This window comes from Pristis pectinata, chromosome 18, assembly GCF_009764475.1.
Source record: "Pristis pectinata isolate sPriPec2 chromosome 18, sPriPec2.1.pri, whole genome shotgun sequence".
NCBI classification, from domain to species: domain Eukaryota; kingdom Metazoa; phylum Chordata; class Chondrichthyes; order Rhinopristiformes; family Pristidae; genus Pristis; species Pristis pectinata.
Window position 1 is genome coordinate 16613696 of NC_067422.1, and position 17336 is coordinate 16631031.

The following is a 17336-nucleotide window of genomic DNA, read 5'->3' on the forward strand; positions in this document are numbered from 1 at the left end:
CAGGCTAACAGTGAATAATAGCCATTGTTCACCACTGTCTCCTTACACAGCGGCAGACTTGTTAGACTCAAGTTTGTGCACTTGGAACATTTTAAGTCAGCTTGTTCTGTTCTGCTTTGGTGCATAGCATGTTTCATGTCTTTTTAAGTTGGGCAGGAAGGAGTGGGGAGAGTTGAGTTGAAAGTCTGCACAGTATTAATCGTTAGTTCAGTGGAATGCAGCTCAACAGATCAACAGTGCCAAAGCAATCATTAAAAAAAATCAAATCATTTTTACTGTGCAAATTATCAAAATCATTGTTGCTTTGATTGGGATCGGCTGCACAGAGAGTTGTCATTTTGTTTGCAGCTATTATAGTCTACTCCTGTTAATTAAAGGTAATTTTCTTGCTGAAAACAATTTGAGTTTATTGCAGAAGCTGCCTGTGGTGGCAAGACAGGCACTTTGTTTAGTAATGAAGCCTGAAGCCCAGTATTTAAATGTCTCCTGGCCTCCCGAATGGGGTGCAGCTGCCTGACCAGCACCAATTCTAGGCCTGGAGAGGACCCAGGACGAACCTCCTTTTTTGCATTGCCATTTGGAGAACAGGGGTGGGATAGCTCCATGAAGAGGCATTAGAAAGAGCTTTGGCATTGATCTCACATGCAATTAAATGTTTCTCCACAAACTGCAGCAGAAGATGTGTCCTGTTGGGTCTGTCATTACTCAGCTGCATTGCCCGAGGCTGCACTTTTTTTCTTCAGAGAGCATCTGCAGCAAACATGGGTTGTGGCAGAAACCATAATGATGAAGGTATGACAATGCCATCCTTGTGTTATAGAAGTGATCTAAGTTAGGTACATTGTTAGACTGAGTAACCTTAGTCTGATCTCAGAATCCAGCTTGGAAGCAGTGCATAATTGGTGATGCCATGACAATAAAGAATTGGGAGAGATGGTTTCTGCAGGTTCTCTGGTTAACGTGCTGCCAAACGGTAAAGCAAGATTGTGCACGGCTTTCCAAAGATCAACCTTACTCTTCAGTAAATAATTCCAACAGTAATTGTAACATACCTCAAACCCAAACAATCCAAACAGCGGCCAACCTCAGGTTATGAGGGAACTGGTTGGCTTTCCTTTGTTCACTTCTATGATATTGTTTTTGAGTCTCCATATGACAAGCATGGAAACTGGAAACTGCATCCTCAAGCTGGGACATATCTGATGGTCTCTCAGCTTTACCCTTCAGGTACATTTCAAAGTGGTTACATTTTCAATGGACATGTTCATGAATGTTTGAGATGATAAAATGCATGTCTTGTCCTGCATTTACACAAATGTTAAAACCTGTTTTGGGATATTTAAACCACTGCTTAACACAGATGCAGGACATAGGCATGTGCAAATTCATTTTATCTGTTTCTGCAAATAATGATCGTAAAGCTCTTTGGAACTGCTGGTGGAAGAATACTAGTTTGAACAGGCTAAGAGCCCCATGAAGTACCAGGATAACTGCAGGAAGTGTCAGTGTGGATGATAACGATATCCCAGAAAACCTAAAGTCAAACAGACCCCTACAAGAACTTCCAAAAATCATTAATTTATTGATCTCCTACTCATTCTGGTTGGTCCAACCTTGTGCATGCAATCAGGATATTCCTCAAGCTTTATGGTGTAATTATCAAGTTACTCTAGTGAAAAGCTGTTTGTTGGAGAGGCTGAGGGAGGAGTCATTCATCTCATCAGTCATGCACGGAACTACTCTACAACGTACAATCTATCGTGGACTGATGACAACATGAGGTTACTTTCACACCACATACCTGTGGCTGCTCTGTGGAAACCTGTTGTGGACTTGCACCTCTAAATATGGCACAGTTAGATAGCAATCATACAACAGCCAGTGCTCCAAAGTTTCTGCTGTGGTCTGGTGATGAGTGGGCCTACTCACTTAATTTGTCTTTGGGAGTGATTGCAACTGACAACAGGATGAACACGGTGAAGGTCATGCAGGAGGGTAACTATAATAACGCGTGTGGTTTTGCACATAAACTAAATCTTGCTGTCACTTCTGCACCTGACAAACACTGGTCTTTATGCAGCACCCCGCCAACATACTTAGCATTTTCAATTATTTCCACAGATCAAAGAAATTGTGGAGCTCTGTGGCAGCTTCAACTTGAACAAGGCTCCCCAGCAACCCCTACAAAATGTTCATAGTGGCCCTCATTTTACAGTCCTGTATGAGGTCAAGCCACATGATGTTGCCGTGTTTCCTGACACTAAACTATTTTGGAAATTTTCCATGTTAGGAGCAAGGTCTTGCCCTCTCCACCACTGTAACTTCCTCCTGGCCTAGATACCTGTGCAGTTCCGGCCCTTTGACCATTCCCAACAATCACCAATCCACTAGTGGCTGTGCCTTCAGCTGCCAAGGCTTCATTTCTGGAATGTATCCCTGAACTGCTTCTTCTCCCTAACTTTCTCTTCTTCTTTAAGAAGCTCTTAAAACCTAACCCTTTGACAGAGCTTTTGGTACCTTGTTTGGTATCCAATGCTGACAGTGATATTTTTGTGAAGTGCATCTGGATGTTTTACCATGTTACAAGTGTGATATAATGCAAGCTCTTGTTCTTCATGATTTTCATTAATTATTACAAGAGAATGTAAATAGCTCTATTCTGAGATTTGCCAATGACATGAAAATGTGCATGGGGTTTAGTAATTTAGACACAAGCAGTGGGCTGCAGTTTAATGTTGACATAAAGGGGAATGGGTCCATGCATCCTTTAATGTAAATATAAATAAATAGCATAGCACGCTTGCAGTTAGGAAACTCAAGGTGGGGATATACCTGAAATGTTGCTGATCAGGTTAAAAGATAAATAGGACTAATACCTGGTCACTTATTAAAAAGTGCAGAAAGTATAAAACTGGCCACTAAGGTCTCAGGTAAGGTCTTGATTTGGAGTAATGGTGCTGCCTTGCTTCACTCTGCTCATAACTGAGCAAGACAGAGGACTTTCAATCTACATGAACACAGTGGACTGTGCTGCACCGAGCTCCATCATCCTCTTCACAGGCCAAGGAATTTAGTCATGTAGTGTTGCCTTTTTCAGTGTGACATGAATGAAATCAATTTGCCCTCACAGTGGAATGCAATTACAGTGGTTTCTGGGTCACATCAAACTGAAGTTCAAGCTGATAGTGAATTGCCTCTCAATAATAATGAGTTTACTGGATCAGATGCCCACACGATGATGGTATCCTCAGGTCAGACCATGTTAGTGCAGATGCACACAGTTAATGCTGACCGAAAACCTCCCGGCCTTAGACAGTGCTCAGTGTGGGTTGGGATGCCTAGGGTGGGATCACCTGGTGGCAGCTCAGAGAATCACTTCTCTCCAGCCAAGGACACATAACTGAAGATGTGCTTCTTCTGGTTTTCACACCCACAAAATTGCCAGGATAACAGTCATGGAGAGGGTCTTACTCAATGATGACACTAGAGACTTCAGACGTGGGAGTCTGGAGCAAAAAACAATCTGTTGGAGGAACTCAACAGGACAGGCAGCATCTGTGGAGGGAAATGGACAGTTGATGTTTTGGGTCGAGACCATTCATCAGGATTCCAGGTGACGTCTACACAATGATGTCTAGCCTGAGCATTCATAGTAAACAGGACAGGCTTTAAAAGTTAATGCTCCTTACTTTTGAGAGAAGTAGCCTCAGGTAGGAAGTTCATGAGGTAATGAATGACTTAGACTCTGTCTAGTTGTACTGATTACTTCAGGAGGTAAGAAATAATAGCACTGGGAGTCATGCATATAAAATGCTTAGGAAAAGAAGCAGGGTAAATTTTGGGAAGTAATTCATTTCATGGAGAATCAGAGGCCAGAGGAATAAGCTATCAAAAGGCGAAGTGGCCAACAAGGTAATAGAAGGGGACAAGTTCCCAAAGGGTTATTCCTTGTTGGGGGGGATTCTGTGATTACGAAAAGTTAAGATCAACCTCTTGCAGTCTTCCTGTTTTACCAAGGGAGTGAGAGAATTTCCCAGAGTTTTTCTTGAATTGGACATACTTGATTTCTGGCATAATCCTTCACAGGAAATGAGTCAGGTACTGGGTTAGCATTGTCTGGTCAGATGGAGGAAGGACCAAATTTGCACCCTTCTTGAATAAATTCAAGTGAAAAACAGGGAGCCCAAACAGTGATTCAGACAGCAAGTGCATGGGACTACACCCCATCACTTTATCTAAGAGGCAGCATGAATCTGATGGCAGAATCATTGGCATGTATTTTAGGATGTTGAAAGAGAGAGGTCAGAGTGTCTCTAGTCCTGCTCACATAGTAAGGCACCACTGACCCTTTTATTTTATTGCTGTTTGACTGAGCTCCTTCCTCAGCTGAGCACTGCCTTCTGTGTACTCTGCATTTTGTGCATGGCAAATACCATGTGATCACTTCCATTCTAGTGCTAGTGTTACTGCAGGCCTCAGAGAGGCCGAAAGGAAATGAATAACAAAACTACTAAATGTGTGTGTGTGGAAATAATATTAAATATCTCAGCAAACTAAGCCTCCACTGTATTAACCAAACAATACAGCTTCCACCCCAGACACAAAAGAACATTTTTCACCACATCAAGTTGCAACTCCACCTTCCAGCTTATTTAGCCGAGTCCTTTCAGCGCTTGAGCAAATTATAGTGATTTTACTAATGTGTCACAGCAGGGTGCAATGACTTCCCATTTTTACAAAGTACTCTGGCATCTTTCCAAATGCTGAACCCATTTACCACATTCCATGTAATTTTCTCAGTGATGTAACTCGTGTCTTTTAGCAAGTGCCAGGCCTCTTTTATTTTCCCTTAGCACACCAATCCCCTGTTTCCAAGCATCTTGCCCTTTCTACCCCAGGTCTGTTGCTGTAGACAGAGCTCAGTGATTGGACTGCAGCACTACAGTGGAAACTTTTTCCAGCTTGGATCGCTGATGGTTGCTAAGCTAGTTGCAATATTAAATTCAGAGATCTACTTAACCATCAGTGCTGATGAACAAGGTGTGTGAATAATCAAATAGTAACAAAAGGTTTGTGCCCACCGTGAATTTTTCAGACTTCCCTACAGCTAGTTAACACAAGAGGTACAAAGAAACATGGGAGAAACAGAAAAACAAAACAAAAAGGAGCAGAGGGCAGCCAAGGGCCCCCTTGAGCCCACTCCACCTTTCAAGAAGATCATGTCCAACCTTGCGGCTCAGGTCTGTTTTCCTGGCCAGTCCTCAAATCTTTTGATTCTAACAAGCCAAGGCTCGCAATCTTGAATACACTAAACCGAGGAGCATCCACGGCTCTCGGGTGTCAAGAGCTCCAAAGATTTACAGCGCCCTGGCAGGGTGACCATCTTCATAACATTAGGGCTGTCAGTATGTCAGGATGTGAAGATTGAACAGTAACTGGCACCAGTTTAAGTTGTTATTGGGATGTTGACTGCCAATTTTTTACACCTGCCCTCCAGTCACCCTCCCCCTGAGTAAAGAATGGTGCTTATGATTCAGACCAAAATGGCTAGCCACTTATCCTGAGACTATGACCTGTGGGCGTCCCAGTGGTGCCGCCTCACAATATCAGTGATCCGGGTTCAGCCCTGACCTCCAGGGCTCTCTATGTGGAGTTCACAGAGTCACAGATTCAAATGGTTCAGAATTGGTACATTCTCCCTGTAACAACTTGGATTTCCTTGCATGCTCTGCTTTCCTTCCACACCCCAAGTACATGCAGTTTGATCGGTTAACTGGCCAGTCTAAATTGTTCCTCGTAAAAATGTGGTAGAATCAAGGAGAGGTGAGATGGGGGAGGGGAGGGGAGGTGTTGGGGGAAGTTGGTGGGAGAACAGGTTACAGGGAAAATTAGTGGCAGAATGGGATTGTTCTGTGAGCCGGAATGGCCTCAAAGGGCCAAATAGTTTCCTTCTATGTTGTAAGGAAATCTGGAAATGTCCAGCAAGTAAAACAGCCTCTCAGCATCTTCCACATCAATTCCCTTCAGAATGAAAAAATGTCAGCACAACACTGTGGGCCAAAGGGCCTGTACTGCGCTGTAATGTTCAATATTCTGATTTTATTCTTTTCATTACGAATGAGATTTTGCTGGTGGATATAACATTTGTTTTTGCATTTGGCAGTTGATTAAATCAAAGCACCAGCAGAGAGCCAGGCCATAGCTTTACCCCTTATGGACCAAAAATGGCAGAACATCAACATTTGGGAATCAATTGCTTCATTTGTACACAGCACCAAGTGTTTACATGCGGTATAGTCGTTTGCAAGGTCTTACCTTAGGGCACCATTAAATTGACAAAAAGAGGCCCTCCCCACAGTTTGAGTATGTAAAGAAAAGTACACGTATATAGAGCATTGGAACTGAAATCAGTCAGCTCCACAACTCACATGGAATCAGTTACTATTCAGTCATAGGAAGCTCAGGAAACGTGCTAGCTCACAAGTTATTTCGACAGGATCGTTCAATCTCCTTTTACTTAATTTCAATACCTGCTTTCTTACTGGCCCAGGCACTTTGTCTCAGGCTCCACTCTCTCCCTCCAGCTCTGGGCCCTTTTCCATTCTCCCCTTGTTAGAATCCATTTTATCAGGTTGAAGTTCAAGTAACAGTTTTTGGTGCTTGAAAAGTTTAAGCATGTTCAAAGTGACCCTGTGTGCCAGGTGATGCGTAACTTTTAAAACATAAATGGGTCCAGCTGCAAACTGGAGATTGCATCAACCACAGATGTGGTTGTAAATCTTTGATTCCACATTGATTAAGCACAGTAAAAGTTGTGGAAAGAAGTCAATCTGTCATGCCGTCAATGTAAGTTTGCAAAATCTGACCAACAGCTTCAAAAGTGCTGATCCAGCCCCCAGAAGGCTGATAACTCAAGAACAGCTCACAGTGAAAGGCAAAAGTTCATGTGAGCACTCTTTCTCTTCCCTTCCTCCCAGTTCCTGCTCCCACTCCCACTCAGTGAATACCATGCTGCTTCTCCCCCTGCCCCAATTACAATGCAAAACTTCCAGGAACTTCTCCCTTCTTCCCAAGAAATTCCCATCTCTGGTCCCTTCTTCCTTGTCATCTGCCCCTTATCTATGCTCACCTCTTCCCTTCTTTCTTTCATCTCCTCCCTCCATTTCATTGCCATCCTGTGGTTTCACCTTTAGCTATTCCTGCTTTCCTCTCTCCTCTGTCTCTTGCTTTTCCTTTTAACCTCCTTATCAATGCAGTACACTTCTCCTTGTCCTTTTTCTCTTGTATATTCCCACATTCCCTTTCCCCATCTCTTCTCCCATCCATTTTTGCCTCAATTTCCACATTCTGAGCCAGACTACTGCCTGACCCATCCTACTAATGGGAGATTTGCTGGATATCCGATGTTACAGGTGAACAATTCCTCTGACAATTCCCAGATCCAGTAGGTAGTGCCTAGAATATCTTTTATCCTATGACTGGAAAGGGAGGTATGGAGGGGATTGAATTGAGATAATATTGGACCCCAGAGGTTAAGTAACAGATGTGGATGCTACACCAGTACCACAAGAGCAGTACATGATGTAACTGGTGTATGTAAAATAAAATTCAATCCTTTCCTTTAACCTTAGCTGGACAAACAGATCAATTGTTTGCACCTTTGAGCTTTGGGGCACATTTTCTGAGCAAGGTGCAAGAGATGAGACAACCGGTCAAAGTGGACTTGCAGCCTGACCCCTCTGATCACTATGGAGATGCACTCTGACCCTGGTGACCAATGTGAGGAGCGCACTGACTCCACTGATCACCTGAGTTGCATCCTGATTTCACCAAACACCACAGAGATGCATCCTGACCCAAATGATCATCATGGAGGTGCACTCTGATCCCAATATTCACTATATAAATGCATTCTGATCCTGCTCATTGCCATGATGATGTACTCCGACCCTTTTGATCTTTCATCCTTGGGTCATTTTAATACTGGCTTCAATCCCCCACACCCCCATCAAAGAAATGGGGTCAGATTTTGACATTGTTCTCTCAGAGATCTGAAAACAACACAAGTCCATTGATTTTGGATCACTGGCCCTGTGGGATGTAGAGGCATCCCTTGTATCATGGAGTAATGATACAATGGAACCGCGTGTGTGTATGTGTGTGTGTGTGTGTCTGTGCTCAAGATTAGATTTGTATATGTGTACACACAAGATCCACAAGATCAGACCAGTTGGTGTTGGCCATAGACTCCAGTTGGTATTGTACTCCCGATGTCTGGGTCTGCACTTGCACTTATTGGAGCCAGTGTATTACAGTCAATAGGTGTCCAGGTCTGCTCCTTAAAAAGATTTCCAGGTACGCATGTCCCTGGGTGATTTACGGTCTGTGCCCACATCAGATGTCAGGGGTCAGTGTGGGATGGTGGGTGGGAAGAGAGAGTGGGGAAGTATACAAACCTCAAGGAGCAAACGTAGACAAGTAGCTGCACTACTCTCACACTGGTAGCCAGAGTCACCCTCACTCTCAAAACCTTGCCTCAGGATCCTTGCAGACAGTCTCTGCTGAGATCTGCCACACAAGATGTTCTGCTGCATGGCAGAAAATACTCTAATGGCAAATAGGGGATTCTTTCCTTTTGATAAATGTGCCTTTTGCACTTACATCTGGAAGGGGCACTTGGCTGCACTGCAGGTCTTCCAGAAGTGCAGGCACTCATAGAGAATATTCGTGTCCTTCCGGACATTTCCCTGACTTGAATATCACCTCTTTTTCAGCTGTCTTCCTCCAAGAATTATTCAATTCCAATATGATAAACATAGAATGACTCCTCTTTTACAGGATTTATTCTGGCATTTCTGGCCACTGAAACTACCTGCTGAAAACTAGCTGAGGGTGTGGTGACTGGGTCAGTCTACTTCAGCCTTGTTTCACACAGAGCTGTGCTGAACTCTGCCTGTGACTGACCCTTTAAATAACGTTTTTAGCATCACTAAAAACTGGTTCTTCTCAAAGTAAATGGCACCAGTCACTGTTAAGATGAATGTGGTGCAAAATTCTCACCAGAACAAATTTTAGGTGTTATCGTCACTTGGGCGAGTGGAAGCCAGAGAAACACCACAAGGGTATGTGAACATCTTGTCTACCCTCTAATAATTACTGGGGTTAACTCTCCCAAACCCAACACTCAGTGACTCAGAAGGAGGGTACTGAGCCTAGCAGGATCCTCCCTGTATTTCTCCCCTCCCTGTAGCCCCTCTATGTTATTCCCTCACATGCCCTTTTAAGTCTTTTGGCACGTACCTGCACCAACAGGCAACATAGGAGCCAATTAATCTACCAGCATGTTTTTGAGATGTGGGAGGAAACAGGAGCACCCAAAGGAAATTCATACGGTCCGAGAGAGGACATGCAAATTTCACACCAAGGTCAGGATTGAACCCGAGTCACTGGAGCAGCAGCACTAACTGCTACACCACCTTCAGAATTTTCGAAAGCTGATTCTTCTATGAGTGAACAGCATCAGTTGTGATTCAGATCAGTGCCACTGGAATTCACACCAGAAGGTTAAGTTTGGGTGTTTCACAAGCATTGACATCATTTATGTGAGCAGGAAGGCAGGAAAATAGCACAAGGGAACACAAGTTTCTTGGATCAAATAAATCCACATCTTATTAACATTTGGCATGAAATCACTCAGAAATATGTGCGACATTGGTTAATTCTATGCAAACATGATTTTTAGACGTTGTGCAGGTGAATTTCTAGGCTCTAGTTTTACATGCAATGGTATGACTGGGAACTATCCAGAATGATTGTAGCTGCTAAATGAGTGAGGCCCAACCAAAGCTATGGGAATGCATTGTCACAATATACAATGAGAAGGTGCAATATCACACTACTCCAAAGGGAATCAAAAGCATCACAATATTGTCCAGAAAGACAATGAGCTCACAGTGCAGTATAGGAAAGCAATTGCGCCAGCATTCAAATTGAAGAATAGATTAGCAATATGGAGTAGCAACATGGTATTACTGTGCAGGGAATCAGTAGCAGTCACAACTGCCTCAGGAAGCATGACATCACAGCTGGAGATGAGTTCAATGTTTAGATTCAACAAAGCTGAAGAGGAAACTCTACAAAGAGATTCAACTTTAGGAAGGGACTTTTTGGTTTTGGAGAACTGAAATCAAAATTTGAAACCACAAATTGGACTAATTGTTATTGACACTGGCACATAAGATAGAAATGGTTTGCTCAAGTTACGGGAAGACCATGAAATAAGCTGCATAGGATAGGAGCAAGATTATATCGTGTATCAGGGAGGAACCCAACAAGAAGGAATTTCCAAAAACACCTCTTTGTTGCTGTGCCAAAATCTTGAAAGCTTCATTCTCACATTACCACTTCACTCACCAATAGCATGCATCACATTAAACTGTCCCAGTGGCTCCCAGCTGACTGGGGAGAAATCTGTTAAATGGTGCATGAAATATTTGATAGTAAAAAAGGTACTCATTTAACCATCTCCAGGACTGTTGTCAGCTGAGACCTTTTAATGGTGCTTTCACCATGGTGACAAAATGGATTGAATTTAATTAGTTCAATAAAAGGTGCACAATAACACAACTGGACTCTGACAGATGCAGGAAGCTGGCCAGTTATACCGGTGGGAACACAAGATCCTACTTTGGTTGGTTGGTCTTGGGGTGTAAGGAGCACGTTCCAGTAAGTTTGTTGTCTTTTCAACTTACTTCTTTTAGTAATCCTTTTCTCATTTCCAAGGCTACATCAAATTGATTATATTAAAGCCATTTGTACTTTGGCCAACCGTTTACTGATTGTTATAATATGCATTATTATTTTTATTCTCTGAATACACAATATACTTCAGATACTTATTCCACATTCTGTACACTTGGCTTTTGAGTGAAGATATATCACCTACTTTGAATGATGGTTCCTGGGTACAGACAGCGGGATTTCTGACTCCAGTAAGCACAGACCCTGGTAGCAGGCGGCAGGAACTGTCGAGAGGGAGGTCTGACATCAAGTACCTGTGGATATATTTTTAAATTATTCTACAAAGTCATTTAGTATTATTAACACATTCATCACAGGGATTCACAACTAAATCTGCAAAAAATAATTATAAGAATATGCCTTTAATACAAAATCAAGGCAGTTATCAGTTCCAGTTGGTAAAACACAAATTCTCAATGACAAAGAATGTTTAGATTTGGCAATGGACAGCTTCACCACACCTCCTCCTCCCACCTACCATGCTGGAAATGCACACTTTCTCTGCCCCACCTCAGCTAAGCAGCATTAGAGGAACAAAAGCTTTAAAAACACAGAATCGCAGAATGATGAAGGATTTATAAAGAATACCTTCCATAATCTCAAACATTCCAAAATGTATTACAACCATTAAGGTGCTTTTATTTTGCTGTCATGGTTGCAATGTAGGAACTTGGCAGTCCATATGTGCACAGCAAGCTACCTTGAGAGGGAATAATTTGTTGGGCTATAGGGAAAGAGCAGGGAATGGGACTGACGGGATTGATTTATAGATTCATAGAGTTATACGGCATGGCAACAGGCCCTTTGGCCCAACTCATCCATGCTGACCAAGATGCCTATCTAAACTAATCCCATTTACCTGTGTTTGCCCCATAACCCTCCAAATCTTTCATATCCATGTTCTACTTGGAGTTGGCAGAGACTTGAAGGGCCATCTGTGCCATAACAATTTAATGATACTTTTTGTAATTTTAATCGAGGGTTAAATGTTGGTCAAGACACTCAGGGAACATACCAGCATGTCTTGGAAATAGTGTCATAAAATCGTTCATATCCACCTAATAAGAACAGATGGGACCTCAAATTAACGTCACTTCTGACAGTCCAGAACTCCCCTTATACTACACTGGGGTGCCAGTCTATATTTTGTTCTCTGTATTGGTTCTAATTCTGAGGTGATAGTGTTTCTATCTAAGGTATGGCTGACACTGGACAGAGGAGACGTGCCCGTACAAGCCTGTTGATCCTTTCCCTTCAAGTACTTATCCTATTCCCTTCTGAAAGTTAACACTGCACCTGTTTCCACCAGCCTTCCTGCCAGTGCATTCCAGATCATAACAATTTGCTACATGGAAAAGTTGCCTCATCTCCTCTTTAGTTCTTTTGCCAAGTAACTTTTCCAAGTCAATTAAGATGGCAGGGTAGAAAATGTGAGATTCTCCCACTTTAATCCACATAAATGATTCCTGATGCCACACCCTTCCCGTCTAAGCTCCATACCTGCACATGACTATCTGTTTCTTCTTACTGCTAATTACAACTTAACTTTTTACATGAATTTTTTCTGCAGATTTCATATACGCAAAGAATAGGGCTCAGCTTGATTCTCATGGTGTAATCAAATATCCATTATCTCATCTTGAACTTTAATTCATTGGAAAAGGAGGCAGACTGGACGAGATTTAAACTGTCTGCGGTGCGCAGTGGGGAATGATCACAAAGGGCACTCACCGCTTCCTGCAGCAGTTGCTCCAGGGAGTAGATTCTTTGTCGGTTTCCTCTTTCTCCTTCAATCACAACACCATAGCTAGAGGAAGGCAAGGAAAGCCAGTTACTGAAACACAGTGTTGATACATCCGTCCACGCATGGAAATATTTATGAATTGTGTAATCGGAGAGGATAATATAGTCGACATGAGGCAGCCCTTTAAATTGTTTCCTTAGCTGCAGGAACATGAGCCAGTAAGACTGTGTACTATTACACAGTGCAGCTTGCCAAACACACAATTCTCCCACTGTCAGCCGCACTTGGGAATGTAAGTCGGCCTGATTTGCCTCATTCCAGGGAGCAATGGAAAACCACTTTATCCGTGGGTCTTTGAGCTGCTTCTGGATTCAATGGCTGTGCTTCTGGATGAGGAATAGTGGAAAGAGGAACTAGGGAGAGGTGTACTGGAAAGCTAGCAGTACACAGGAAACAATCTAAAGGCATTTGAATAAGAATGAAAAAAATGGGCAATGCAGTTCCGTTAGTGGGCTGAAGAAATCGTTGAGTGCTTTGTGTATGTTTCTCGTGATTACCTGCACTTAATGAAGAAACAAATGCAGCTTCTTGGTGCTCTCAACAAGTGCACTAAAGAACCACAGTGCACAGTAAATTTCATTCTGATATCTGTTGATATCAGAACATATTGGCTAGTGGCTAATGCATTGGATACAGATATATGATATACAGTTGGTATTGGTATTGACTTTACCAGTAGAATTTAATTGTTTGATTATTATTGGCTAGATGCAGCAAGGTACAAACTAAAAACAAAAGACTTAATAGTCAGCAGCGCCACATCTGTTTATCGAGTGATAATGAGTGCCTAACACCGATATAGAGAATACAGCGTTCAAACTCATACAATAGAATAGCATCACCTGCCATAGCACTAAAGGGGTAGAAAAGAGGGGTCCTAGCTCCCTCATCTTTGTCCTTTGCACATGTAGCTATTGACCCACAGCTTACTTTAAGCCCCCTTGACAAAATTCAGCTGCAGCCACAGTGGTGTGTGTAAATGTAGGGCTGTATGCCAATGCACATTGCCATTGGTTCCTGTAATTATCCCTTGCCTATAATTAACCCTCCTATGTGCCCAGTTTATGAATTAAGGAATGAACAGGCAGACTGATGGAGATCATTCTGCTGTCTGGAGTCCATACCAACCATACCAACACGATCTTGAGTCCAGAACCCACAAAAATACACTAAGTTCATTATATTTATATCCACCTGTTTTATACATGGTATTAGTTTTCCTTCTTGAATTAACATGCTCTTGGCTGTGCTTTCACTGCAGCTGCCCTGTTTATGTGAACCACAGCTACTGCATTACAGGGAGCCAGGAAACCAATTCAGGTTATTTTTGTTGTAATCTTAAATATGAACTAATGTCCCTCATCCGCAGGCTGTGCTTTTTAAATGATCTTGAAGAGTTTGGAACCCTCAGAAACTCTGTGATCTGCAGATAAAATCAAGATGATTGATAAGCATTTAATTGCAATATTTGGTGATCATGAAGTCCAGATCCACATTTATAAGAGCTCAACTCTGTAGCAAACAGTAAATGTGCTTTCAATAGTATTTTTTTTAAAGCAAGAAACCAAGGACTGAACTACAAAGTTTCAGGTCTGACTTATTCCATCCATTGAGACTGTGTGTGGCTGAATTCTATTATTCCAATTTCAGGATGATTTCTAACAATGTTTTGCACAAAACTTCTTGATTTGGTTCATGTCTCTGGTGAGTGAAAGGGTTCTTCCATTAAATAGAGAAACTAGTTTAGGTGCTTAGGGATTCCGAGGTGGCAAGGAAAAACCTGAAGAATGATTTTAAAACAATTTAAGGGACATCAAGGAATCACTCATTTACTGCAAAAGGGAATGAAAGAAAAACTATATCTTACATGTCAGGTGACTGGAGAATTTTAACACTTCCCGCATACAGCAGTTTGTCTTCCTTTGGTATGAGGATTCGAAGTCCTTCTTTAAGATCTTCCTTACTGATGGCACAGGACTGAGGAACTGATAAGAGAAGAACAAACAATGTGATTCTTTAGATTGTCTCCCTGTGGTTCAATGCCAAACTTAAGTTAGGAGTTAGTGTGGTGGATGGTATAATTCACTGGTATTACTTGCCATGGAATTGTCCTTCCTGAGTTAATTTGCTTTTGCCATGTCCTTGTTTACTAAAGTAGACTGATAAGGAATTGTCTCATTCTATTTTCGAACACTGGTTTCAAAAAAATGTTCATGCCAAACGGAAACAAGAGAAAAAAAAATCAAGATAATACAGGTTTACTTTTGACTTCCCTCTGGAGAGGAAAGATTCACAGCATTTCAAGGAAATGTTAGCTGCTTGTATTGATTATGTTGGTGATGTCATTTTGTTGCATTTTTTAAACTAAGGTAAATATTCATCTCCCGCTGGAGTAGGGGTTGTCATTTAGGTGTAGGTTCCCTTTCGTACGACAAAAGCCTGGCATGGCCTAGAAAAAGTAAGGCTGACTTGAGTGAGCAAGTTGCATGAAGCTGAGAAGAGGCAAACCAAATAAGCGTGGTGAAACATTTTGTTGTTAGAATCTGTACAATATGTGGAAGCTGCAATGAACTGCCCCTCTAAAGATCTTGTGGATACTAAAATAATAAAAAATCGCATTACTTGCGAGAGTATCATTACCCTTTTAATAATGTTACTTTGTTTCTTGTTGTGGTGTACCGGATCTGTAAAATGTTTGGTTTGTTCCATTTCTCTATGTTTCGAGATTTGCAGCCTGACTAACATCTCTGTTAAGCACCTGTTCTATATTGAAACATCATCGGCTTAGATGTTGCTCAGTCTGATTTTGGTTCACCATCTATGCAGCGTTTCAAATAAAAAGCCCCTACCGTACAATTCTGCTGAGGAGCTCACAGAGGCATTCGCATCTTCCTCAGAAAAGCTGCTGTCTTCATCAAATGCAAAGTCATCCTCTGCTGCAAAGCTTTCCAACAGTTTACTGACAGCTCGACCTTTTGACTGCATGAAAAAAGAATAAAACTTTCAAAAATGTACATTCTGTTTATCTCTAATCTCAGCATTGTGAGTGTAATATTAGTGAAAGCCACTCCTCTCGCAGTTATTATAGTGTACTCTTCTGCCATATCTAATTCACTCCCAAGACCCAATCATCTATCGGCTTTCTGTTTGCTGACCTACACTTGTTCCTTGTCTTGCAATTTTAAAATGTTCATCCTTGTTTTCCATTCCCAACATGTTCTCACCCCTCCCTATCTCTACAACATCTTCCATCTTCCATCCATCAGAGACCACTTTGCATCCCTGACCCTAACTGCCCCACTACAACTGGCCATGCCATTGGCTGCCAGTCCTTGCTCTGGAATACCCTCTCTAAATGTCTCTGCCTCTCTGCCCTCATTTAAGGCACATCCTAAAACCCATCTCCTCAGCCAAATTTTTTGAACCTCTCTCCTTTTGTGTTTCATAGTGTCAAGTTTTCCTTGGAAGCACCTTGGTATAAATGCTAGTTATCTTGGAATAAAACTGAAACTGGTCAGAATAACTGGGGCTGAATTATGATGAAAAGCCATCATCCTGAAAAGTTAAGTTTCTTTCTCTCACTACAGATGTTGCTTGACTTGCTGAATGTTTCCAGTATTTTCTGCATTTACTTCAGATTTCTATCTTTCCGAGTGTGTAACTTTTAATATAAATGCCAAGTTGTTGTTGGTTGTGGTTATTCCTGATTAATCTTTAATTATGAAGTTTGAGAATGGATTGCTTTGAAATGGTCTGTCAGGGCCCCAGTTCTCAGAGATGTGTGGACATAAACACCTTAGCTGAACTTTAAAACCTGATGTAATGGTTCCATTGACAATCATGGAGCAAAGACTCATTTCCCCATCATATTGTTTATGCAAAAATATTTTTCCTTCTTTGTCAATATTTTTATTAATTTCAAATAAGAAGTACAAAATGCATGAAACAAAGGAAAAAAAGAAAATGTTACAAAATAGATTGTATTGAATCACACAAGAAGTCACAATGCTTCATATTGATAAACAAAAAAATATCAATTGATACTGATAAGTTGGAATAATTTTATTATAGAAAAAATCTAACCCCACTACCAAAACCAAAGCTGTTTAGTAACATCCTAAAGACATAGCAGTATTGGCCAGTATCTGTACATTTAGCACCCTATCAGTGGTTTTGAAAGTAGTTCAAAAAAGGTCCCCATAATATTTGAAAGTTCAGAAATAGATCCAGAAATAGAGCAACAGATCTTCTCTAAATTTAGATATGACATAACATCCCATAACCATTGAGCATGAGTAGGGGGAATAGTTTCCTTCCATTTAAGCAATACAGCCCTCCTGGCTATAGGAGAAATGAAGGGCAATATGTGTAAGTCAGAAGTCTCCAGAATTATATCTTTTTCTCCAACAATCCCGAATAATACAGTAAAAGGATTTGGCTTAAAATTTATTTTAAAAAGTATGGAAAAAGTTTGAAATACCTCTATCCAGAATTTTTCCAAACTTGGACATGACCAAAACATATGGATTAAGGAAGCCTCTCTACTATTGCATTTGTCACAATAAGGAGATATATCTGAATAGAAACGTGATAACTTGTCTTTGGACAGGTAGACGCTATGGACCACTTTAAATTGAAGGAGGGGGTGACATGCACATAATGATGAAGTATTAACCAGTTTAAAAATTTGATTCCAAGTTTCCTCAGAAATTGAAATCTGCAGATCACGTTC

The 17336-nt window shown here is 41.5% G+C and overlaps 1 protein-coding gene across 4 annotated transcripts in view; it reads right to left on the bottom strand.

Moving 5' to 3' along the window:
* LOC127580156 (BAH and coiled-coil domain-containing protein 1-like) overlaps positions 1-17336 on the bottom strand; it is a 251414-nt gene that overhangs the window by 26488 nt on the left and 207590 nt on the right. For 3 of the 4 annotated variants that reach the window (XM_052033375.1, XM_052033374.1, XM_052033377.1), the window contains 4 exons: positions 15454-15583; positions 14472-14589; positions 12532-12607; positions 10946-11054 (listed from right to left, as the gene is read on the bottom strand). In XM_052033375.1, the coding sequence (XP_051889335.1) occupies positions 10946-11054; positions 12532-12607; positions 14472-14589; positions 15454-15583 (433 nt within the window). Of the gene's footprint in view, positions 1-10941; positions 11055-12531; positions 12608-14471; positions 14590-15453; positions 15584-17336 lie in introns of all 4 variants that reach the window. The other variant, XM_052033376.1, reaches the window with a different exon arrangement.